Below are 26,551 nucleotides of genomic sequence, written 5' to 3' on the forward strand. Positions count from 1 at the left end.
CTGGGCCAGGGGTCTTGCCAGCTGATGCAGAGAGTGAGAGTGAGGGAGAAATAGACCTGGATGAACTTGAAGGTGGCAGATATGCCATTGAAAGCAGAATATGTCTTAGAGGAGGAAGAGGAGGAAGATCAGAAGCCTTTGTTATTATTTATTAGATTTGTATGCCACCTCTCTCCGAGGACTCAGAGAGGCTCACAACAAGGAAAACAATACAATGAATACAAATCCAATATTCAAAAACAGTTTAAAAACCCTTATAAAAAACAATCATACAAACCAAACAAACCATGGATAAACCTCAATAGCTAAGGGGTTTGCTAGATTCCCACTTTAGAAGACTAAGAAAAAGACAAGAATACTTGTATGGGAAAAGGAAGTAGTCAGCAGTTTATAACTCTAGGGAATTTTTGACCACTCCCTACAGGCGTTTGTGGGAGATGAATGGGTAATTTGGGGTGGAATTTCAATGTTTTTCAATGGAGTCAGATGATGTTTGAGGTTTTGCCAGGTTATGTTTGCCAAGTGTTATTTTCCTGCTAAAATCTTTGGAGTAAAAGTGCCCTGTCTGTGGAGATGCTGGGCAGCTGTAAAAGTATGTCTGTGAAACCGGAGACTCCTTATCTCATGAAGGAATTTTCAATTAGCTTTGATCTTTGACAGCAGCCTATCTGTGGAACTGTTATTTCTTAATTACCCTCAATGAGAAACTGCCAAGATGAACTCACACGCATGACTTTGGCTTGTATAAATGAGACCTTTTATATGAAAATATTGATTTGAATTATCAGCGTGTGGATACCTCCTTTGTTTTCAAGCTGCGTAGGCCCAGAATAGAACACAGACATTTATAGTTGTCTAAATTTATTTATTTATTTATTTTGTTCAATACACAATAATACACAATGAAGGTTATAGATTTAGATTTAGATTTAATTGGATTTGTATGCCGCCCCTCTCCGAGGACTCGGGGCGGCTCACAGCATGTACAGAAAAAACAGGAAACAATAATAACAATCCAATTATACCTTAAAAAACAATCTTAAAATTCTAATTAAAAACTATCAATATCATTCATTCAGCAGTCAAACCAAGCATTCATCAGTCAGGGGGGAATGTCTAAGGAAGCCCAGGCCTGGCGGCAAAGATGAGTTTTTAAACTTTTTTGGAAGGCGAGGAGGGTGGGGGCAGTGCGAATCTCTGGGGGGAGCTGATTCCAGAGGGCCGGGCCCCCCAGAGAGAAGGCTCTTCCCCTAGGTCCTGCCAGACGACATTGTTTGGTCAACGGAACTCTAAGGAGACCAACTCTGTGGGACCTCACCAGTAGAGATATAGGATAGACTTATAGGACAGGGGACGGAAGGCACTCTAGTGCGCTTATGTACGCTCCTTACTGACCTCTTAGGAATCTGGAGAGGTAAACCATGGATAGTCTAAGGGTAATATGTTGGGAGTTATTATTGACTTACTACCTTGCATCCAGTTTCAACAACTGATTAGCACAAGAAAATAAATTTCTGCCTCATGGCCCAGCAATTTTCCTCCTTGCAGATTTATTTATTTATTTGTTTGTTTGTTTATTTATTTTATTTTGTATGCCGCCCCTCTCCGAGAACTTGGGGCGGCACACAGCATATACAAAAACAGAACAATAATATAAATCCAATTAATACTACATTAAAAACAACCATTAAGTTCAATTAAAAGAAAGTAAAACCTATCAAACCAATCATTCAACACTCATACTTAAAACATTCATCGACCAGGGGAAAGATCTAAAAGTCCCAAGTCTGGCGGCAAATATGAGTTTTTTAGCTCTTTCGGAAGGCGAGGAGGGTGGGGGCAGTGCGAATCTCTGGGGGGAGCTGATTCCAGAGGGTCGGGGCTCTCACAGAGAAGGGTCTTCCCCTAGGTCCCACCAGCCGACATTGTTTGGTTGATGGGACCCCAAGGAGGCCAACTCTGTGGGACTTCACCAGTCGCTGGGATTCGGGCGGCAGAAGGCAGTTCACTTTTAGTTTAGCTCATGGCGGGCCAGCCTGAAGCTACAGTAAACTGAAGGTCAGGAAGCTGTTAATCAGTTGCTTGACTTAACAGTCTCTGTTCTGTTTGCTTTAAGGAGTAAATTACTGGGAGGCAGAGATCAAAGGGTGGGGGTGGCTGGGTGGGCTACATTCAGTGTATCAGACGCACCCAAGTTTTCACCATTTTGGAGGGGGTTAAAAGGTGCATCATATAATTTTCAATCGTGAGGATGATTTTGAAAATCATCTGCAGTGGGAGGTGAAAATCATATGCAGTGGGAGGTGAAAAATAACTGAAAGAGTCAAAATGGATTAGCTGACTAATCCTTTCAATTCAGAAGCATCCGAAGAGGAGTGAGATGCTCATTCCTACAAGTGGCACTTCTGGATATACCATATACATTATACACTAAATGAAACACTATAATATCAGTGAGAATTAATGTTTTGGTACACAATGACTTTTATACTAGGAATTCAGATTAAATATATATGAATAAGAAAGAATTAATGCATTTCTGTACTTTTAATGAAATATCTCTTACAAATTTAATGCATATGAATGAATCACTTTTTGACATGGAAAACTAGCTATTATTTCTTTTACTGCCAACACTACAGACAAACATGCTGATAGAGACTCTGATCAAATGGAAATCCTTATAACAGAGTTAACATTTAAATAATTGTTTTACAATGGAAAGAGTATACAGATTAGTACTTTATTGCTTTGGAAGAAGTACATGAATTAGTACTTAACTGTAAAAAATAAATCCTCCAATTGCAAAGGAATAACAGAATAATTGCTAAAAGGAAATTATTTTGTTAGAGCATTTTCAAAAATATGGATTATATTGTGACCAGAGTTTCTATTGCTAGCAAGGTACTTGTTGAATGAGTCATATGATTTTATCACTTTTTTTTTGCCATGGTCATTGAACAAATCATTGCAATTGTTAAATGATTCATGCATTTCTTAAGCAAATCAGGCTTCACTAATTGACTTTGCTTGTTGGAAACTGTATATGAAAATTGGAAATGGTGATCAGGTGACCCTAGGATCTATAATTATTGTAAATATATACCAAGCACCCCAATTTGATCCTGATACTGTGGAGATGGAAGGATTTTTGCTCTTCTAACTTTGATCACTAAATAAATGGTTGTCGGGTACTACCTGTAGTATGCTTGTGAACCTATTCGTGCCAGAAATTTGTATAATATAATAGTTTTGAAAGTAAGTTTAGCTCAGATTTTTAAAATCATTTTTATTATATGCCACCCCACCCCCCCAAATTTTTTTAATGCCCTTGAACTATATTTTTAAGGAACAAAACAAGGATAGTGTATAAATCCATAAGCTAGTGAATATAGTCCAAACATTTAACCTGTCCTCCAAATGAGAGTCCTAGTCTTACAGTACCTCTTCACCTAGAAAATGAGTGATTGCATTGTGCAAGGAATAGAGAGTGAGTGTGTTTCAGCACAGGATATGCATTCAAGACACAGCTATTGCATAGCTGACAGATGGCTGTCTGGCATCTGACGTTTAATATTTATGGCACTTAGCATGGCAGAAGTTAAGAGTTGGGACTTATTTGCTGCTGGCTATTCACTTATTAAATGATCTTCATGCTGTGGTTAGGAAATCCATCTGATGAAACATCTGGAATACTTGAAACAACTTTTCTAATGCTTTCTTAGATTATCTGGATTATTTTACTGTGGTTATTATCTCGATGAGTGCAGTATTTTATCAAAAATTGTTAATCTCTGTGTATATAATCTGATTCAGTTAATATTGAGACCTGTTCCGTATTTATGAATTGGGTGAAAACCACTTCAACTTTGTGATTCAGTAATTGAATTTATAAAAGTGCATGTGCAGTTGTGAAAAACTTCATCAAATTTCTGAATCCAAATGAAGGCACTTGATCTGATTCACTGCACAAAATCAATTCAGCAATTCAATTAACATTTAAATTTGAAGAGATAATTGAGCTGAATCACCTTTCATCTTCCAAATGAAGTTTTGCACTCTCCTATTTCTTTGCATACTATGAGGAAACATTAGTACATAACCAATTCAAGGATGAGCACAAAAAATAGAATTTAGTTTTCTGTCCCTCCCTTATATTTTATTAACTCTTCAAGATAGTCCTTGTTAGGAAACAGAATACTAGAAAAATTTCCCTTTGCCTGTTTCTACATAAAAGAAAGGCATGCTGTGTTACTTTGAATTGATTTCTTACTTCTCTTTTCTGACAAGTGACTTATCTTTTACTTTGCATTGACTGTCCTGCATATCTTCTTCAAAGTTATTAGCATCTTTCTCGACACCTTGTCACATAATCACATTTTCAAAGGTGAGGAAAGTAGATGTCAATGAATAACAGCCATCAAAATTGTTTTTCTATATTGTTCATTGCCAAAGAAGTTTACTAAACAAAAGCAGAATGACAGGGCTCTTAAATTGATCAAGGCAGCTACTCTCAGAGCACTATCAATAAATCAAAGCTATAATTCCCTAGTAAGATCTAGCCTGCAGCTCTTCATAAAAAGAGGATTTTAAAATAGTGCAGATTTATATATAAATAATTATCATTTACATAGTTCCTTAGTATCAGTGGTGCCATAACCAACAAGGGATTTTTTCTCTAGAACATAATTTTGCTTCCAGGAATAATCCAAATTATTATTGCTTATTATTATATTACAATCCAGAAATCTCCTATGCTGTCACATTTTAGTGATAATGTTTATGTTTGTTTATGTTTATGTTTATTTAGATTTGTATGTCGCCCCTCTCCGCAGACTCGGGGCGGCTCACAACAAAGTGGAAACAACAGTATATAACAAATCTAAATTTCTACTAAAACATTAAAAAAAACCCATTTTCTAAACACGCATACATACACACATACCATTCATAAATTGTATATGCCCGGGGGAGATGTCTCAGTTCCCCCATGCCTGACGACACAGGTGGGTCTTAAGAAGTTTACGAAAGGCAAGGAGAGTAGGGGCAGTTCTAATCTCCGGGGGGAGTTGGTTCCAGAGGGCCGGGGCCGCCACAGAGAAGGCTCTTCCCCTGGGGCCCACCAACCGACATTGTTTAGTTGACGGGACGCGGAGAAGGCCCACTCTGTGGGACCTAATCGGTCGCTGGGATTCGTGCGGCAGCAGGCGGTCTCGGAGATATTCTGGTCCAGTGCCATGAAGGGCTTTAAAGGTCATAACCAACACTTTGAATTGTGACCGGAAGTTGATCGGCAACCAATGCAGACTGCGGAGTGTTGGTGAAACATGAGCATACCTAGGTAGGCCCATGACTGCTCTCGCAGCTGCATTCTGCACGATCTGAAGTTTCCGAACACTTTTCAAAGTTAGCCCCATGTAGAGAGCATTACAGTAGTCGAACCTCAAGGTGATGAGGGCATGAGTGACTGTGAGCAGTGAGTCCCGGTCCAGATAGGGCCGCAACTGGTGCACCAGGCGAACCTGGGCAAATGCCCCCCTCGCCACAGCTGAAAGATGGTTCTCTAATGTGAGCTGTGGATCGAGGAGGACGCCCAAGTTGCGGACCCTCTCCGAGGGGATCAATAATTCCCCCCCCCAGGGTAATGGAAGGACAGATGGAATTGTCCTTGGGAGGCAAAACCCACAGCCACTCCGTCTTATCCGGGTTGAGTTTGAGTCTGTTGACACCCATCCAGGCCCCAACAGCCTCCAGACACCGGCACATCACTTCCACTGCTTCGTTGACTGGACATGGGGTGGAGATGTAAAGCTGGGTATCATCAGCGTACTGATGATACCTCACCCCATGCCCTTGGATGATCTCACCCAGCGGTTTCATGTAGATATTGAATAGCAGGGGGGAGAGGACCGACCCCTGAGGCACCCCACAAGGGAGAGACCTCGGAGTTGACCTCTGACCCCCCACTAACACCGACTGCGACCGACCGGAGAGGTAGGAGGAGAACCACTGGAGAACAGTGCCTCCCACCCCCAACCCCCCCAGCCGGTGCAGAAGGATACCATGGTCGATGGTATCGAAAGCCGCTGAGAGGTCAAGAAGCACCAGGACAGAGGATAAACCCCTGTCCCGGGCCCGCCAGAGATCATCCATCAACGTACCTGCAATGGATGGACTAAAGAAGATGCAAAAAAACCTTTATTTTCCATTGCTTAAAGATCCCTATCTTCCCAGCTAAAACAAACAGACACTTACATTAGGCAGCAGTAGTATAAAATTATGCTGTCAGCAGATTTTAACTTTAGTGATAATGAGAAGGGAATAGTTTCATGCTTTATGAAAGAAGGCAATGGTAAACCACTGCTGTTTAACAAGTATAAAGGCAGACAGACAGACAGACAGACAGACAGATGTATATGTATACACATACACACCCACACATACACGCACGCACGCACACCCACCCACCCACATATACATACATACATACATAAATACTTTTAAAAAGCCCAGGACAGGAAGACAAATATCAAAAAGAAATATCAATTGTGTCCAATTTAACTTTTATATAGGAGGAGGAAAAAACTGGGGGACTTTCAAGATTCTATTATTTTATCCTATATCAACAAAGTAGAGCATCAGTAATTATTATGGAGTCTGTTCCCTTACCTGGCCTATCCCAAACTGTTAACAATTACAAAGAAACTAATTAGCTACCATGCAGTCAATTACTGATATCAGTGAGACTTTATGAACAACTATTTAATACAAAGCCAGTAAAGTTTATGTTCCAACAACTGCCACAGAAAAGAAGCTGAATAGGCTTCATGTCAAGTTCAGTCTAAAATTGACAGAACATGGAAACTGTTGGGAGTGATCTTTGTCAGTCTCAGGAAATGTCAGATTCTGAAGACGAAGAAATAGAGACCTTAGTTTATCCTGGGTTACAGAGGTTAACAGATGACAGAGGAAACGAGAGCAAAAGAGATTCAGAACAGTCCCAGGGGGTTGAAGTTACTATAGAAAGTAGTTCCTTAGCAGACAGTGAATTATCAAGCAGTGAATGGGTGAACCTAAAATACAGACGATTAGCAAAACGCAGGGAAGAAGTTCAAAGTAAAAGGTTTTGAACTCTGTAATTATTAGATCTATGTTTTTGCACAGGTCCTTTCCGGCAACACCGGAAAAGGAAAGCTTCGTATGCGAACAATTTTGCCAATTAATCATGGCATGTTTTATTTAGTCTCCTGGAGAGAAAAGCTTAGAAATACATCATGAAAGACCCTGCAAATGAGACAGAACTAAATCCGCTGTTAGTTTCAAGTTGCTGGTAAGCTGTCTGCTTAAACAGAATTTATATCTTCTACCTTGCTGTTAATTTGAATGGGAAATTTATGAGGGTTATAAAGCTCTCAACTTTGCCATGAGAAAACTTTCCCCCACGCTCTGCCTGTCGGTTTGTTTTGCCTTTGAAGAAGCACCTGTGTGTGTGTGTGTGTGTGTGTGTGTGTGTGTGTGTGTGTGTGTGTATTTTGAATTGCTGAAGAGAAAAATAAAGCATTTAAAGTTTTGGATATCAAAACCTTGGGAAAATCTGTGTATTCCAACAGCCGGGACAAGAACAGAAAGTAAACATGCTGTCTCTGATTGGACACTGGAAAGTCCAAGTTGAAAAAGCAAAGAAGAAAATGTAATTTGATTGTATGTCTTAAGAAAGAGAAATTAAGTAAGAAAACAATCTCTCAATCTTTGGCAATCCAGTGATTTTTTTTTATTGGTAGCAGATTTTTCAAACAATTTAAATGGGATCTACTGTGAAACAGATCACAAACTCTTCATGTTACAATTCTAAATCAAGCTAAAGCAGAAGAAGAAAGACCAAGAGTTTCCATAAGATGGTGTTGAACATATATTTTCAAAAAGCATCAGGATTTTTTAAACCTGCTTAATAGAAAACAGAGGAACACTTGAAACAGGTTTTTAAGGGTAATTGTGCAGAAACTGCTAAAGATCAAGAAACCAAGCTGGATATCAGAACAGATTGCCAAAGATAAAAATCCATGAAGAAGCTTAAACCGAACTGAAAAGAGCTGGTAAAAGAAATAAAAAAGGAAAAACATGGACAATTTCCTTAAAGATCTATGAGTTTGGAAGAAGGTTCATTCCTAAATTATCTATATAAAAAACACAAATGATCAAATATTAAATGGTTTGAAGAAGGTCAAACAAGACTGAAAAAGTATACTCAAGATCCAATATTCCATAGGTATGCCCTATTTACAAGAATTTTTAGTACCAGAATGTCATGTTAGACCAGCATCCTGGTCATTATCGAGTTGGAAGGTGATAGGAATTGATGCAATATCTATAGAACTATGGCCACCAACAGAAGAAGAATCAGTAAAGATTCTAATTAACCAACAAACCTTGAAATTGACTAAGTAGTCAACTGGCGGTATGTAATAGGACAAAATTAACAAAAGGAGGTTTAACATGGAGGGAAAATTATTTCACAATATCCTTAATTTCACATGCTAAAAAGTATGCTTAGAATTGTAAAAAGGACCTAGATGGATGCTCAAGGGATTTTAGAAAAAAATAAGGAATGAGATAATTGAGTCAAATAGTATTTTTTTAAAAATCAATGTACTTCATTGATTATAGAAAAGCCTTTGTACCAACCATGACAAGTAATGGAGGATCTGTAAGAAAATGAAAAAACCCCATAACATTTCATTATGTGTAGGATAGGAGGCCGCACCCTGGATAACCATAGTGAAACAGACTGGTTCCAGGTCAGTAAATTAATGAAACAAGGTTAATGTCTGAAGAATGAATTATAATTAACTCCAGATGCTATTAATGTAAGAACTCTACTACTAACTTTTTAAATATACAATAGCTTGAATCTAAACCTGTGCTCAATAAATTGGCTTTCACAAATTACCAAAAAAAAAAAAAGCTATCACAATTTGAATAAAAATTTCATTTTGTTCAACTGATTCAACTTCTAACTTTATTAATTACTATAAATATTAATAAGGTTGAGTATTTAATTTTTTTGGCATTTAAAGCAAGAGTAATTCTTATATTCAAAACTATAGAAAATGTGCAAACCATCATAAATATGTTTATGAGAAATTTATCATAGTGTCTTGTTTTTTGAAAATCTATTTATTTAACCTATAAATATGTATGGAGAATTATATATATGTATAAATAATTAATAATTCATGGAATAATTAGTTGAGTATTTTAAGATTCTTATTAGTTAAAACCCATAGGATGATTTTTAAATAGGCATTTTTAAAAAATCAGATTCAAAGTAAATCCATAACACAAAGAATAAGTGTGTGACCTGAAAGCACTAAGTAAAATACTCCTTAATGCTAATCATTGAGAGATGCCAATTATTTATTAGCTATTTTTACTGTAGACATTTGTTATTAACTGTTTTCTACTAGGTAACATTAGCCATGCACCAAAGCAGAAGTGTCATTAAAATATTTCTGAATTGAAATCTAAAAGTGGTTTTGTACATTCATAAGGAATAATACATTTAATCCACTACCAGCATGACAGAGTATCTTTGCCTTCTCACCTTCTGTTCACCTCCATGCAAAGCTCATCCATCTCCCACACAATGATTCATTTCACAAACAGAATAGGTACAGTTATCGTACAATTTGGGGGCAAGTGAACAAAGCTTCAGTCTAAATTCTGCAGCCTAAGGAATTTCCAAGCGATAAGTACATAGCAATTTCTATCGGACTTATTTTTTCAAAGCCATTTCTATTATCTAAGTACAAACATATCCTGGAAGAAGATGCCAATTAAGTAGCTTTTAGAAATTGGAGCCTCACTTACTTTTGGAGAAACATTGCATGCTGCTGCTTCAGGAAGTTCTAATAGTAAAAGTTTTGCTCTTTGAAGTATTTTAGCTTATTTTCATCTACATAATAGCTGTTTTGCACAGGATATGTCTTGTAGCCTTAAAAACTCCATTAACATTGTTCCCTGCTCCTAGACTATAAAGCTTACAACTACTGACTTTCTATCCCCCCAAAAGCTTTTGAATGAGAAATTCCAATTAGCACATACATTTCTTGCCTCTTCTGACCTCCTCCTTTTCACTAAACAAAATTCCTGCATATTTTTTTCACTAAACAAAATTTCTGCATATTTTTCTTTCCATTGGTGATGATTCTGATGAATGTTTTATTTTATTTACTTTTTTTAACCTCAATGTTTTTTATGTGACAAAATATATCATGAAGCTGCCATATCACCATACATTTGATTTTCAAATCATCCCTAATTCGTCTTAATATCTCTTTATGCTTTATTGGTTTGCATTGCATATGACAGTATTTTCAGAGCTTCTTCTTTGGCTGTGATGGGGAAAAGATACAGAGAAATAGTCTCCCAATAAAAATATTTGTTTGTTTGTTTGTCAAACATTACAAGGTAACAAGTATAAATGTAAACATAAACATGAACAAAAGAAGTAAATGCAGGTAAATGGGAACAGCAAGACAGGGATGGTAGGTACACTGTGCGCATATGCACGCCCCGTTTAAGAACCTCTTAGGAATGGGGTGAGGTCCACAGTAGACAGTTTGAGATTGAACCTGTAAGGGTTTGAGGCTGTAACAATGGGGTTGGGTAGGGCATTCCAGGCACTGACCACTCTGTTGCTGAAGTTGTATTTTCTGCAATCGAGTTTGGAGCGGTTTCTCTTAAGTTTATATCAATTATTTCCCCATGTATTATTGTGGTTGAAGCTGAAGAAGTGATTGACAGGCAGGATATTATAGCAGACATTTTTGTGAACTATGCTTAGATTGGACTGCAGGTGGCGCAGTCCCAAAACTTCAAGCCTGGAGACATAGGGAATTCTATTATGAGTAGAGGAGTGGAGTACTTTTCTCAAGAAATACCTCTGAACCCGCTCAATTGTGTAAATGTCTGATAAACAGTGGGTTCTGGGTGGACGAGCTGTATTCTAGAATTGGTCTGGCAAAGGTTTTGTATGCGCTAGTTAACAATACAATCTTTGGCAGAAGAAGCTTTGCAAAATAAGATTAACAAATACTTATGCCATCCAAAAAAGCAGAGGGGCTGTTTTTCTTTGCAGATAATGACACATTAGTGCCAATTTGCAGTGTTTATCATGCATAGACTGAGGATGTGGCCTTCAGGAATTAGGGTGTAGGATCCTTGACTGATATGATACATTATTCACAAATTTATTTTCTCACATCACACCAACTTACTATTAACATTGTAGATTTTCACGGTATATAGATATTATTGTCACATTGATCCATTGTCTTTGGCACATTTTAAAAGTTACTACACTTCCTTTTAACAGTACAATACATGAAGATTCCAATCCTTCCTCCAAAATATTGTTAAAAGTCAAGTCAGTTCCCTTTCTATAGCTTATTACAGAATATTTTTGATAATTCTGTTTCCAATGGTGAATTCTTTGTTTTCTGTGCCCATCCAAGTACTTATCATTGGGAGACTCAACAGGGTATTGTTTTTCAGTGCTTGAGCTGGCCAGAAATAGTCTTATTTTTATTCACAAAAGAGCACTTTTCAGGTTCTCAAATTCCCACAGTCTTGCTCTTTCTAGCCATCTGTTTCTTTCTCTAATGCATATCCTGTTAGTTGAGCAGCTTCACAGCTTCAAATGCATCACAAAATACAAAATAAAATATTCTCTGCAAAGATGTGACAGACTCAGAGGCAGATTTAGAGAGCCTGAGTCTTCTTGGGTAACTGGGCAGAATGTTTGATCTGGCTGAGAGGATAATCCTAAAGCCCTCCAGCAAAAGGATCAAAGGAAAATTGTCCCAACTTATGGTGATGTTTCATCCCTTGCAGTTAAATAACAATGTGACGCCTGAATTAACTAACTTTTCACAATGATGATATCTTGAATTAAGAATTAACTAAGAATTGGAATTGAAATTCAACTCATCGATTTAAAATCTCCACCGTGGTGAAGATTGATGCATGATCCTTGTGACTTGTGTTGTACTACAGATTATACAAGAAAATGAGAGTAAATGGATGTTGAAGGTCCAGGACATTGCCTGATAAATTCTGTAAATGCACTGTGTAAAAAGGCAATGAGTTTATGTCATTAGGTGTAATATTTATTCTAGAAAGAGGACAAATCTCAGTCCTAACGTCTCATAAAGAAGAAGGATACTTTTAATATGCCATCATTATTTCCATGCTTCTCATCTCGAGTACGTATACAGAAGTGTTCCAGATATATTAAAAAAGAAAGAGATGAAATAAGATATCATTGCTTTTTTTCCCCTCCAATGTCACAAGGCACTGCTACTTTCTGAAATAGTCTCATTCATGTTCATGGCCTCAAGGATAATATCAGTAGGTGTGAGCCTTAAAAGCAGCTATTAATATTCAGGAATGTCAGAGGTCTGTGCTTGCTTTTGATTTCACTTTGTTGTAAATGGACTGTTCTAGTCTCTTTCATTATTATCTTGATCATAAATAGTGACTTAAAGTGCAAAAAATATATTATAGGTTGCAGTGTTGCTGAACTTTTGAAAAGAAATAACTGAAAAAGTCAGCAAGAAGGTTACTGAATGAAAAATCAGAGTTTTGCTGATATGCAAATCTATAGATAGGCCAAAGGGGAAACGTAATTATTTCATCCATTTCGTCTTGCCACTAATGTCACATATTTCAGAAAAGTGGGGAAAAGGGCAGGCAAGTAAGTTGCATAAGCAGAATTATTCTCTCTCTCTCTTTTTCTTGTTCTAGAGCTCCCAAAATTTTAGATAGGAAGATCTGGCAGTACTGTCTGTGTCTAAGTAGAATAGACACTGTTACATATCTCATTGGCATGTGTTCTGTCGGGCTCTCTGGTAGAATCCTCCCAAAAATTCACAGGTACAAATTTCAGACACACACACGTTTGAAAATTCAAAACTATGTTCTTTATAATGAAAATTCACCTAAACCAAGCCCTCTTTTGGTATAGCAAAGAGCACTCGTCTCCAAACAAACTGGTAATTTATACAAGTCCCTTTTCAGTCCTGTGATACTTAGCTTGCAGCTGTGAGGGAATTCACAGTCCTTTTTCTTTCACAAAGTGAAACACACTTTGCTCTGGTTTAGGTTCAAAGCAGGGCAAAATCAGCACACAAAAAGTCAAAGTCAGGAAAGCAGTCGTGAAACACAACGATCAGATAATCCTCCATAATGGCCAAACCCACAGGCTGCTATTTATAGCAGCCTCACTAATTACCACAGCCCCACCCAACCACAGGTGGCCTCATTTTTGTTGATAATAATCTTTCAGTTATTGTTGCCTATGCATCGCTCTCCGCATGCGTGGCTGTATCATTAACTCTTGTTCTGAATCCAAGGAGGAGCTAGATAATTGATCTCCTTCTGAGCTGTCTGCCACACTCTCCTCCTCCCTGTCACTCATGTCTTCTTGGTCAGAGGAGCCTTCATCAGCAGATTCCACTGGGGGCAAAACAGGCCTGCAGCATGTGGATGTCTCCCCCACATCCACAGTCCTTGGGGCAGGAGCTGGGCCAGAGCTAACCACAACAGCACAAGGGGTGGGTGCTAACTTACCTTGCTGCCAGTTCACTTTCTCCCACACCGCATGGCCATGTTGCGTGGCCGCTTGCAAACTTTACACACACTTGTGCAGCAGCAGAAAACCAGAAACCTTCCCCCCCCCCCCAAAGCAGAAAACATGATAGTGACACACAGTGCCAGAAACTCAGTTTCTGCGCAATGTGCAGATGGGGGGAAAATCTGAAAATAAATCCCCTCCCCCCAAAATAAGGGAAATTTAACAAGGAATGGTAGCCTCCAGAGACTGATTGATTTGGTTCCGTGACATCCTTGTGACATCATCAGTGGGTTGCTACCAGTTCAGGCGAACTAGTTTGAACCGGGAGGGACCCACCTCTGATTGGCACCCTCGTTCTGTTTCCATATCTTCTATGGAGTGTTAGGGACTTCTATAAAGCAAATTTTCTGGTTTGTACTGATACAAATTGCCTGCTATGTAAAGGGAGGAAGGATCAAATTTGTGAACAGATGTTCACTTTATGATATTGTATGTTACCCAATAAAAGGCTTTTTATGTATAACTATACAGAATTTAATAAATACAGTTAAGCTAATAAGAGGAGTGTGATGGCTCACGAGATTAGAATGTTAGGCTGATAATCAGCAAGCTTGTGTTTGAGACCCATTGATGCCATGGGTTGGGGTTAGCTCCAGTCACATGCTCTAGCTCCTGCCAACCCAGCAATTTCAAAGCAGGTGACTTGGAAAAGAACAATGGATACCACTTCAGTGGGCAACTTCATGGCCACATGAAAGAAGCTCTCAATTCTGAGAGGTATTCCCAGGCAATGGTTATGTCCAGTGTTCCCTCTAATTTTTTTGGGGGGTGGGCAGAAAAGTATAGTGTCTGAGTGGCAGTCCCTTTGGGGACTGGGCAGCACAGAAATAATAAATAAATAAACAAACAAAAAACCCACCCTGTTTTGCCTCAGAGAATTTCAAAATAAAATACTGTACTGTGTGTCTATAACAGTGAGCTCATAATAGGGCAACTCTATCAATATCAAAATGCCACTTAAATAGTTGAGCTAGTTTCAAACTAGATTTTGATTTTCTTTCTCTCTTCCTTACTCCCATTCTTTTTCTTTCTCTTTTCCTTCCTCTCTTTTTTCTATCTGTTTCTCTCTCTTCCTCTCTTCCTCTCTCTCTCCTTCCCTCTCACTCTTTCCCTCTCGGCTTCTGGGCAGGTTTGGAAAACTCTGAGTTGATGATGATTTTTAAGTGAGCGATTGCTCACTGCTCAGCTTAGAGGGAACTATGGTTATGTCACTGTAAAATCCTTTTGCCATGGAAGCACTTTGGTGTTTTTCTATGCTTCTGACATAGGGAAAAAATTGCACAGTCATTTTGCAGATTAAACAGTCATGTTGTTTATAAAATAAATTACCTTGTTGAAAAATAATTTACCTTTGAACACATCTGGATTTTACAAAGGCTATTAACAAAATTATTGAAGAAATATTTACTACAAATGGAAAAAGGACTGAAATTCAATTCTCACCTCATATTTTATTGGCAAAATATTTCATAAATTCAATTCAATGTATGCATGTTCCACGAGGCTGTAAAACTAGTACATACATTGAATCACATGGCTTTGAACTTGGGAAAATAAAGTCTGTCATCAGAACTTTTCTTCCACTCTCTGCCAGCCTCAGCAACCACATTTTCAGAATTTGGTTTCTTGAAATGATTGTATTGCGTTTAGGATTGCTCAGTCTATTTAGTCCCTTCATTATTCACTTCATTATTTATTCTTGTGTATTTTGGAAAGATTTATCCCATGCTTGAATGTTTTTTATTTTGAAAATATCCAGTGGAGAGTATTGCGTTAGATGCTTGACAAGCAATAGAACTATAAAGCTACATTCAAATGTTTCCTTTCAGCAAATGCTTTTGTTATTCATACTCCCACTAAATCAGTTGTTTGCTTTTGACATTCCTTCCTTAGTACTCTTATTTCTCCAGATTCAAGATTCTTTTCAGCACTCTATCATGTTTTTCTGCCATGAAAGCAAGTCACTGCCTCTCTAACAGACAGGAAGCAACAGGTGAAGCTAGGCAAATTCACATCAGATACCTGTACAATAAGCATAGGGTCCCCCCAAGGCTGTGTTGTACTATCACCACTTCTCTTCTCTCTATACACCAATGACTGCATCTCAAATGAACCATCTGTTAAACTATTGAAGTTTGCAGATGATACAACAGTGATTGGTCTCATTTGTGACAAAATGAAAGCACGTACAGAAGGGAGGTTGAACTACTAGATTCGTGGTGCGACCGGAACAATTGAGAACTGAACACACTCAAAACCATTGAAATTGTGATAGACTTTAGGAGAACCCCTCCCATCCTACCACTTCTCACAATACTATACAACACAGTATCAACAGTAGAGACCTTCAAATATCTAAGTTCTATCACATCTCAAGACCTAAAATGGTCACCTAACATCAAAAACATCATCAAAAAAGCACAACAAAGAATGTTCTTTCTGCGCCAACTCAGGAAGCTCAAACTACCCAAGGAGCTGCTGATATAGTTCTATAGAGCAGTGGTCCCCAACCTTTTTTACACCAGGGACCAGTTTCAGCAAGACAATTTTTCTATGGCCCGGTGGGGGCGGAAAGGGGGTTTAGCTTATCGTTCCATTGTCTCTCTCCCCCCCCTTTTTAATTTTGCGGGGGAGTTGAGGTGACAGAGGGAGGAAGGGTAGGAGGGGCGGTTTCCTGTCTCTTTCCCCTCCTGTTCACTCGGGACCGCCGTTTGCCTTTCAGCAGTTCCAGAGGACACCCCCCCCCCGTTTCGGCTGGGATTGCAGCAAGGAATCCCAGAGCAGGGGGAGGTGCCTCCACGGACACAGTCACCTTCCTTTGCGATCGCTGCCTGCTTGGAGCGCCCACCAGTGCCAGGTCTGGTAATTTTCTTGCAGCAAGGAATCCTTCCAAAAGAAAATTACCAGAGCTGGTGGTGGGGGTTTCATGGTCACACACACACACCTGGCTTCGCTCCCACCCAGGACCCCGGGAATAGGGTGGGGGAGCCTAGCAAAAAAAGAGCTGCACAATGCCAAAGCCTTTTCGTTTGAGCTGCAGGCAGAGCGAGGGCTTTGCAAGGGCTTTGCAAGGGCTTCGCAAGGAGGAAATAGACCACTTTTGACGAGAGAAGAAAGACAGGAAAGGAAGAAAGCAAGCAAGCAAAGGTTTTCTCAGCCCGAGGCAAATGGCGGTCCCAAGTGAACGTGAGGGGAAAGAGACAGGAAACAGCTTGGCACTCGCCGGCTCCACAGCAGCTGCTGACTCCGCGGACCGGTGCAACATGCCTTGCGGCCCGGTACTGGTCTGCGCACCGGTGATTGGGGACCCCTGCTATAGAGGAATCACCGAGTCTGTCATCTGCACTTCTGTTCCCAGAAATTGTATGGTATTTCCTGCATCTATACCTTTTCCCCAACCTAACCTGTAATTATTTAACTCCTTGATGTTGAACTTGCCTGCCAAAGGTTTAAACTTTGTGAGATTACAGCAGCATTACAGTAGTTTTTCAGGACACATGCCTAGCAAATTTTCCAATAAAGAAAGAAAGGAAATATACGAATAATACGAGCATCCTGGTGCATTCTTATTAGGCCTATAGCAAACATCAAAGAGGGGAATCAAGGATCAACATACTTATTCCAATGGATAAATTAATATGTCAGTTTCTATCAATTTCTGTATCAATTTGTGCACTGCACAAATCACTGCATCACACTGCATGTATATCACACTGTATGAACATTCATATAGCCTAGACATTACCTACTTCACATTTTGAGAGTGTTCACATGCAGTCACTTTTGATGTATTTTTTGAGCTAAGAAGTTAACTGCATATTTGGAAAAGAGGGAATAACGAATGAAAAGTGTCCTTTCCTGTATTGATTAGTGTCATCAGAAATCAACACAGAAAACAAGGTCATTCAATCTCCATATTCCACTCTCCATATTCCACAAAGCACAAGAATAAATTGCCTCCCAGATCACTGAAATAAATCTCAAGTGCTCGCTGAAAACCAACAAGATCCATTAGGTGACTGGGGCACCCTATTTTAATCATACTGTCACCTTTGCAGAGGTCTAGGATATTGACAAAGCAAATGTAATCTAGGAAGTAAGCTAACGTGGCAAAGGGTAGATGACAATATATTTCATCACCATTGCTCCAAGATAAAACACAGGTCCAACTTATGATAATGTATGTTAGTTGTGCTAGAGATGAATACCTTGTCTTCAGTTGCTTGTCTCCAGTTTCCATATCATCAGCAACACTCCAGCAATAACAATTTTGCATTAATATGCACAACTCTCTGCTGGTCCTATACAATAACCAATGCTTATTCTACTTGTTCTAGCCTTCCACAGTCCAGTCACAGTCGCAGCAATAAAAGTGGCATTAGCTAAAGTAATGAAGGTGACCGAGTCACCTTTCCCACCATACTTCCTTCACTATTAGTACCATGGCTTGCCAAATGGTAGCTTTTACTCCTTCACTGACAGTCATATTTACTGCCAATCTCATCTCAATTCTTTGATTCCTATCAAGAGATCCTTTCTTCCATTCTCAAGGTCCAGGAGGGAAGTGTTTTTAATAGGAAAGTGAACACAAGAACAAGGGGACACAATCTGAAGTTAGTTGGGGGAAAGATCAAAAGCAACATGAGAAAATATTATTTTACTGAAAGAGTAGTAGATCCTTGGAACAAACTTCCAGCAGACGTGGTAGGTAAATCCACAGTAACTGAATTTAAACATGCCTGGGATAAACATATATCCATCCTAAGATAAAATACAGAAAATAGTATAAGGGCAGACTAGATGGACCATGAGGTCTTTAGTTCTGCCATCAGACTTCTATGTTTCTATGTTTCTATCATGCCTTGTTTTCTGAAACAACTCTATATTCTACTCCACATTCTATATGGTGGCTTGAAGATAGTTATGTCTCTATACATGCCTAGTTCCTTGTAATTTCTCCCTTTCAGGCCCTTGTGATATTAGTTGCTTTCCTCTGGATATTCTCAAGTATGATAACATAGTTCCTAAAATGCAGTGCCCAGAACTGGACTTACTTTTCTAAATGCAGACTGAAATTGATGGAGTAGAGACAATAGCTACAGTAATAATTAATAGGTTACAGATAATGACAGTTATGTTTTTAATTATGCTTCTGCTTGCAATTTTATAGCATTTTAAACAAATAGACATCATGAATTATAACTAAACAAATCCATCTGAATAGATTCTTTAGGTAACCAGCTGTTGCCTGTTGTGAAGAAAATTATAGTGAGCCTTCATGTTATATTAGAGAAATGGTGATTGCACTGTTATTTATTCCCTAGCTTGTAGATTGAAATTATACCTTCCCTTTAATATAGATATTATTACCCCTGAGAAAACTGTTCTAATATTTATGGATGAATATTTGAGGAGGGGAGAAAGAGATGGAACCTTTCTTCTTTCCTATTGGTGTTCATTCTGCATAGGAAGTGAATCCTAATAAAATCCCTAGGAACAAATCTACCTACGGTAGTTATTTCTTCCAGTTGTTGCATTGTATTTTATAATAGCATATCCTTGAAAAAAATTAAACATGCATATATGGCTAAATCACACAGCTCTTGATTAAATCTTGTATGTATTTTTACACTTTTTGTGCAAAGGGGAATTCTGAAATAAATATTGTATCCTATATCCATAAAAGTGTAACAGGATCGTGAAAGTCCTCTCCATTTAAAGTATAGCAATATTCATTTGGTTTGCTTTATCATCTCCCAAACTTTGTTCATAAAGATAGGTAATATTTTCTTTCTTTTTCTTTTGTTCTTTAGATTTGTGATAAAGAATGGCACTACTATGTTGTCAACGTTGAGTTCCCAGTAGCTACCTTGTATATGGATGGTACAACATATGAACCTTATCTTGTAACTAATGACTGGCCTATTCATCCATCACATATAGCAATGCAACTCACTGTTGGTGCCTGTTGGCAAGGTAATTATATTAATTTGAATGTGTAAATTGAAATTTCACTGTATTGATAATTCTATTAAAAAGAGGGGTGTGTTTAATGAAATCATAGTTGAAACGACACTACCTGAGGAATGTTCTCTGAGAAGCATCTAGAGCTCCCTAAAGTTTGATGTAAAAATGCAGGCAATACAGATGCAAAAAAGTATTTTTTTTACTTTTAGAAAACAAGCATTTATCAAACAATGTAGGTGTTCTGTCGAGTTCTCTGGTAGAATCTTCCCAAAAATGCACAGATACAATTTCAGACACACACACGTTTGAAAATTCAAAACAATGTTCTTTATACCGAAAATGCAAATAAACAGAGCACTCTTTTTGTATAGCAAAGAACACTTGTCTCCAAACAAATTGGTAATTTGTACAAGTCCCTTATCAATTCTGTGATACATAGCTTGCAGCGGTGAGGCAATTCACAGTCCTTCTTCTTTCACAAAGTGAAACACAATTTGCTCTGGTTTAGTTTCAAAGCGGGGGAAAATCAGCACACAAAGATCAAAGTCAGCAAAGCAGTCATGAAACACAATGATCAGATAATCCTCCACAATGGCCAAACCCACAGGCTGCTATTTATAGCAGCCTCACTAATTACCACAGCCCCACCCAACCACAGGTGGCCTCATTTTCTTTGATAATAATCTCTCAGTTGTTGTTGCATCGCTCTCCGTATGCGTGGCTGTATCATTAACTCTTGTTCTGAATCCAAGGAGGAGCTAGATAATTGATCTATTTCTGAGCTGTCTGCCCCACTCTCCTCCTCCCTGTCACTCATGTCTTCTTGGTCAGAGGAGCCTTCATCAGCAGATTCCACCGGGGGGGGGGCAAAACAGGCCTGCAGCATGTGGATGTCTCCCCCACATCCACAGTCCTTGGGGCAGGAGCTGGGCCAGAGCTAACCACAACAGTAGGTATTTTCAATGTAGCAAGAAAATAGTACTTTTGAACTTTATTATTCAAATCTACATAGTCAATCATTTCTCTCTCTCACACACACACACACACACACACTCACTCTCTCTCTCTGACACACACTCTACTCCTTCAGATCAATTCTTCCAGTAATCTAGAAATTCCCAGACCATTTCTATTTTAGTCCATTCATTCCTACCTGGAATCATAAATTATGTTTCATTTATTATACACTGCTGTCTTGCAAATTGTTAAAAATCATTTGACTAAAAGGTGTTGCCTTATTTAACTCCAAATAACCAATTATGTTCTATTTTTATTCATTTTCCATTCTTTTCTTTTACTACTACTGGTATTACATCAATAATTAAATAGCTTGATGATCCTCTCCCATTGATTTATTTCACTTACTCCATGTACTGTGATTTGTTTGGTGTTATCTTAGTGTTATTTAGTTTGTAATTCAAGAAGGTGTGCGTGTGTGTGTGTGTGTGTGTGTATGTGATGATATCATGTATTGCACTTCCTAAAGTGTGGGGTTCTAATATGCTGTTAGCTTGCTTTATGTTGAATTTTATTTATATACATATGATATTTTACTATGAGAGTAAGGATAATTGTTCTTAGTGTGCAGCTTCCAAAATCAGACTCTGTACAGTAATACCTCATGATACGAACTTAATTGGTGCAAGGAGGAGGTTCGTAAGATGAAAGGTTCGTAAGACGAAACATTGTTTCCCATAGGAAACAATGTAAAGTCTATTAATCCGTGCAACAAAAAAAACCCCAGCAAAAAAACGGCTTTCGGCGACTGCTGGGAAGCCGCGCGGCTGTTTTAAAAGGTGACAGCCGGCCTGGGGGGCTTCCCAGCACCCCCCCGAACCCGGGGTTCGGGGGGGTGCTGGGAAGCCCCCCAGGCCGGCTGCGACCTTTTAAAACAGCCGTGCGGCTTCCCAGCTGTCTCCCGAAGCCGAACGCCAAAGCCGAACTTCCGCGTTCGGCTTCGGGAGACAGCTGGGAAGCCACGCGGCTGTTTTAAAAGGTGACAGCCAGGCTGGGGGGCTTCCCAGCAACCTCCCGAACCGAATCCGGGGTTCAGAAAATTTTTGCCTCTTCTTACGAACTTTGTTCGAGTTACGAACCGGCGTTCGGGAGGCTTCTGGGAAGCCCCGCCGCCCGGCTGTCACCTTTTAAAACAGCCGTGCGGCTTCCCAGCAGTCTCCGAACGCCGGTTCGTAACTCGAAAAAAGTTCGTAAGAAGAGGCAAAATTTTTCTGAACCCCGGGTTCGTATCACGAGTTGTTCGTAAGATGAGGGGTTTGTATCTTGAGGTACCACTGTATATGTGTTGGGGTCAAAACATTATTAATTCCTATTCCATTAAATGGTAAAATGGTGGTGATGTTGACGATATTTGGTTTATGACTATAGTATTACATTCATTCCATTTTTCTCTCATGCTTCAAAAAGTCAGCTAATTGACTTTTGACAATCATGCATCTCAGTTAATAACTTGTAAAGTCTTACTTGGGTCTCAATCTTTACATTTGGAGAATACCACCTCCATCTTTACATTTCTGGTCAAGCATATGCAAAGAAAAATATTTCTGGATGGACGGAAAGCATTTTGAATTTTCATTTAATTATTCTCATTCTGCCATCTTCAGGATGCTAAGGACAAGAGGAAATATTGTGAATCAATCTATGCTTCTCCATCTGAACCGTAGGACAGTGTTCTCTTGACTGAGCTTTGAAATATCTTTGATTAACAAAAACTTTCTTGACCACTTCACACAAAACGGGAAATTAGGGGAGTTGATATCTGAAACTTGATTGAAAATTAAAATTCTTACACATAGCTCCTGTTCTGTCGGGCTCTCTGGTAGACTTCTCCCAAAAATTCACAGGTACAAATTTCAGACACACACACATTTGAAAATTCAAAACAATGTTCTTTATAATGAAAAGTCACTTAAACTAAGCCCTCTTTTGGTATAGCAAAGAGCACTTGTCTCCAAACAAACTGGTAATTTGTATAAGTCCCTTATCAGTTCTGTGATACTTAGCTTGCAGCTGTGAGGCAATTCACAGTCCTTCTTCTTTCACAAAGTGAAACACACTTTGCTCTGGTTTAGTTTCAAAGCGGGGAAAAATCAGCACACAAAAGGTCAAAGTCAGTAAAGCAGTCACGAAACACAAGGATCAGATAATCCTCTACAATGGCCAAACCCACAGGCTGCTATTTATAGCAACCTCGCTAATTACCACAGCCACACCCAAACACAGGTGGCCTCATTTTCTTTGGTAATAATCTCTCAGTTGTTGTTGTCTATGCATCGCTCTCCGCATGCGTGGCTGTATCATTAACTCTTGTTCTGAATCCAAGGAGGAGATAGATAATTGATCTCCTTCTGAGCTGTCTGCCCCACTCTCCTCCTCCCTGTCACTCATGTCTTCTTGGTCAGAGGAGCCTTCATCAGCAGATTCCACCGGGGGCCAAACAGGCCTGCAGCATGTGGATGTCTCTCCCACATCCACAGTCCTTGGGGCAGGAGCTGGGCCAGAGCTAACCACAACAGCTCCTAAGACTTATCTGAAACTGGAAAAGAGCTGATATGATTACAATCTTCAAGAAACTTGGAGTTTGCAAATAAGCACATGAAGGACTGTCAGACTGTGAGGAACAAACTATAAATGGCTTTCATTTGTTTTGCACTGAGTGGAGGCATCCATCTAGTCACTCTGCAACAAAGTCCAGATTGGTGGAGGACTGCAGTGATAGTTGTCCTTCTGAACCTCTGTCCCATCTCCATACAGGTTCTCTGGAGCTCAGTCAGAGTGACCATTAGGTCCTTGGTCACGTCTCTTACTAAGGCCTTTCTCCCCTGATTGCTCCATTTGACCAGGCAACCAACTCTTCAAAGAGTCCTGGTTGTTCCATTTGGACAACCACTGTGCTCTTCGGAAACTTCACTGCAGCAGAAAATATATTGTAGCCTTCGCCAGATATGTGTCATGTAATAATCCTATCTCTGAGCTTAACCTAACTCCTCACTTGAAATTCTGTCTTAATTCTTTTCTTCTTGCTTGGTTGTTTCTTGAGATATAGTTCTGTGTCCATTGATTGCCACTTTTTAGAACATCAAAATAATACAACAATAGCAACATAAATAAAATGGAGAAAGCATTTTCATGGTTGGTTGGTTGGTTGGTTGGTTGGTTGGTTGGTTGGTTGGTTGGTTGGTTGGTTTACTTACTTACTTACTTACTTACTTACTTACTTACTTACTTACTTACTTACTTACTTACTTACTTATTTGACTTACATGCAGCCCTTCTCCGAAAACTCAATGCTGTTCACAACATATAAAAATGATACCAAGACATTTGTAAAGCCCAATTATATAACCAATCTAAAAACCCAAGTTATAAAATCATATAAATCACATTTTTTCTATTTCTGGAAAAAAATTAGTTAGAAATTTTTAAAACACACTTACACAACTAAAATATATATTTCAGAACAAAAAATTAACTAATAGTACTGTAAAAATAAAACAAAACATTTATTGTATTAAATAAAACTGTATTCTAAATTCAAATGTGATTAATCTGTATGGTTACCATTAATCAACACAATGCAAATGTAAATATAGTATTAAAAGGATTGAAATAATTGCCTAAAGGTAAGTACAAAACAAAGCTTAACTAAAAAAGATTTTGAAGATAAAATGCCTCACTTGAAATATGACTGGCTTTGCTTTTGTTTTTGCCCTTGAATCCTTGTTGACTTCTATTACTGCCAGACTAAGTGTTGGAAAAAGCTTGGAAATCTATTACCATTGCCTCATTCCTATGCCTTATATATGACCTAGCTGGGTACATGCCTAAGGCAAGTCAAAATTCATGGTTTCTAGCCTGCATTTTACCCACAACACCAAACTGAAACTCATTCATTTCATTCTGCCTTTATTATTTTTATAAATAACTCAATGTCTTTTCTTCTTCCTAATGCTTCTTTTTCTTCCTTCAAAATGCTTCCTCCTCCTCCTCCTTCTCCTTTTTCCTTCCTTTTTTCCTTCCTCTCCTTCCTTTCCTTCTTCATCCTATTTTCACCACAAGGGAAGTGAGTTGACTAAGACAGAATGATTTGCCCAAAATCATTCAGTTGGCTTTCACGTCTAAGGTGGGAATAGAAATCACAACCTCTCTGTTTCTAGCTTGTTTCATTTACTACTAGACCAAACTGACTTTTTCTTTAGATAATAAAAAGTTAATCTATCCTAAACATGGAAGAAAATCAAATCTGGCACGCCACAATTAAACAACTTCAGGTGCTATGGATTACTATACATGCATAAAAATCAATTTTAGGTATAAAATTACATATTTTCAGACATTTCGTCTATTGGATAGAAAATTTTCTGTTTAAACTTAAGGTTCATACAATTTCAGCTTATTTTTGAATATGTTCCATATAATAAGAGAAGACATTATTACTGCCACCTGCTATTCTGTCATTCACATATATGGCTGTCTGCCCAAATGCCTATCCTTTTCTTTCTTTGAATAAGACTGAATGGAGAATAGAAAACAGTTATATCTAACCAGTTATTTTTTGCATTTGAAGATAGCCATTTCTTTTGCTATGAAGATGAAATACAAGTGGTGCCCAAATTATATTTTGTATGAGACAGACACATTGATTAAAGATCTCAAAAAGTTGTATTTGTTTTCAACTGTACTGAAAAATATACCACAAACTACACATTGTGCAAATGCTTTCTAAGAAGATGTCAAATGTCATGTTTTCTCCAAAGTTCTCCTGCTCAAGCAACAATTTTATCAGCTGTTCATTTAGTACATTATTTATTCAACCCGTTGTCAGGCAGAAGCCATTTTAGTATTCTTTGCTGTGGGAATTTGGGAGGGGTAATTGCATGACGGATGTCTGCATGAAGTCATTGCTGAGGTGACGCTGCCACTGACAGAGCTGCTAAAGACAGGCCAATCACTCAGAAAGCCAAAGCCTAACCAGCTAATTGAGTGGACAATGGAATGCCAAAAGGTGTTTGAAATGCTGAAGCGACTCTTTGCTCAAGAATCAATCCTGCAACACCCCTAGCCAGAATGGGAGTTTATAATTCAGTTGGACACCAGCGATGTAGTGGTGGTGCTCTTGCAGAGAAATAAAAAGGGCCAACTTCTGCCAGTCGCTTATGTTTCCAAGAAGTTCACAGCCACCTAGAAGAGATTAGTATTTAGACTTGCATATCACTTCATAGTGCTTTACAGCACTCTGTATGTCGTTTATAGAGTTAACATTTTGCCTCCAACAATCTAGGTTTTCATTTTACCGACCTTCAGAAGCATGGAGGGGTGAGTCAACCCTGAACAGGTCAGGAGTGAAATCCTGGCTGTTGGCAAAGTCAGTGTGCAATGCTGCTTTCTAACCACTGTACCACCGCGGCTCCATTTATTGTCCTTTGGTCATTATCTTGATTCTCTGAAAATCTCTGTAAGAATTCATTTGCCTGAAGGTTAAAGAGAGTGAAAGTCATGTGCATTCATAAAAACATATCAGTTCCTATAGGACTACAAATGTATACTTTTTTCACACCAATATTACTGAAACCGTTTATTTTTTTCCTTATCTATATTTCAAGAAACCATTACAGAGAAGCATAGAATTACTGTATTATGTAAATTTGTGTTGTAGCTAAGCAAATTGGTGGACATTTTATTAATTTAGCTTATCTATTTCTGCTTTCAGAGATATTACTATTCCTGGTTTAGATTTAATTTGGCTGGTGTGTTATTTTTAAATCTGGCATGCTATTTTCAGCTTTTTGTTTTACTATATTGAACATGAAGCTCTTCATATATTTAACATAATGAGATGTTGAATTTATCCTGTTTTTAAACTGAACAGTTTTC

General features: G+C 38.6%; 1 protein-coding gene across 1 annotated transcript in view; it reads left to right on the plus strand.

Annotated features, from left to right (window-relative positions):
• Positions 1-26,551, plus strand: part of CLSTN2 (calsyntenin 2) — a 246,235-nt gene that overhangs the window by 197,947 nt on the left and 21,737 nt on the right. The window contains exon 9 of the mRNA XM_070753284.1: positions 19,507-19,669. Coding sequence (XP_070609385.1) covers positions 19,507-19,669 — 163 coding nt within the window. The remainder of the gene's footprint in view (positions 1-19,506; positions 19,670-26,551) is intronic.

Source organism: Erythrolamprus reginae, chromosome 5, assembly GCF_031021105.1.
Source record: "Erythrolamprus reginae isolate rEryReg1 chromosome 5, rEryReg1.hap1, whole genome shotgun sequence".
In the NCBI taxonomy this organism is placed as follows: Eukaryota; Metazoa; Chordata; class Lepidosauria; order Squamata; family Dipsadidae; genus Erythrolamprus; species Erythrolamprus reginae.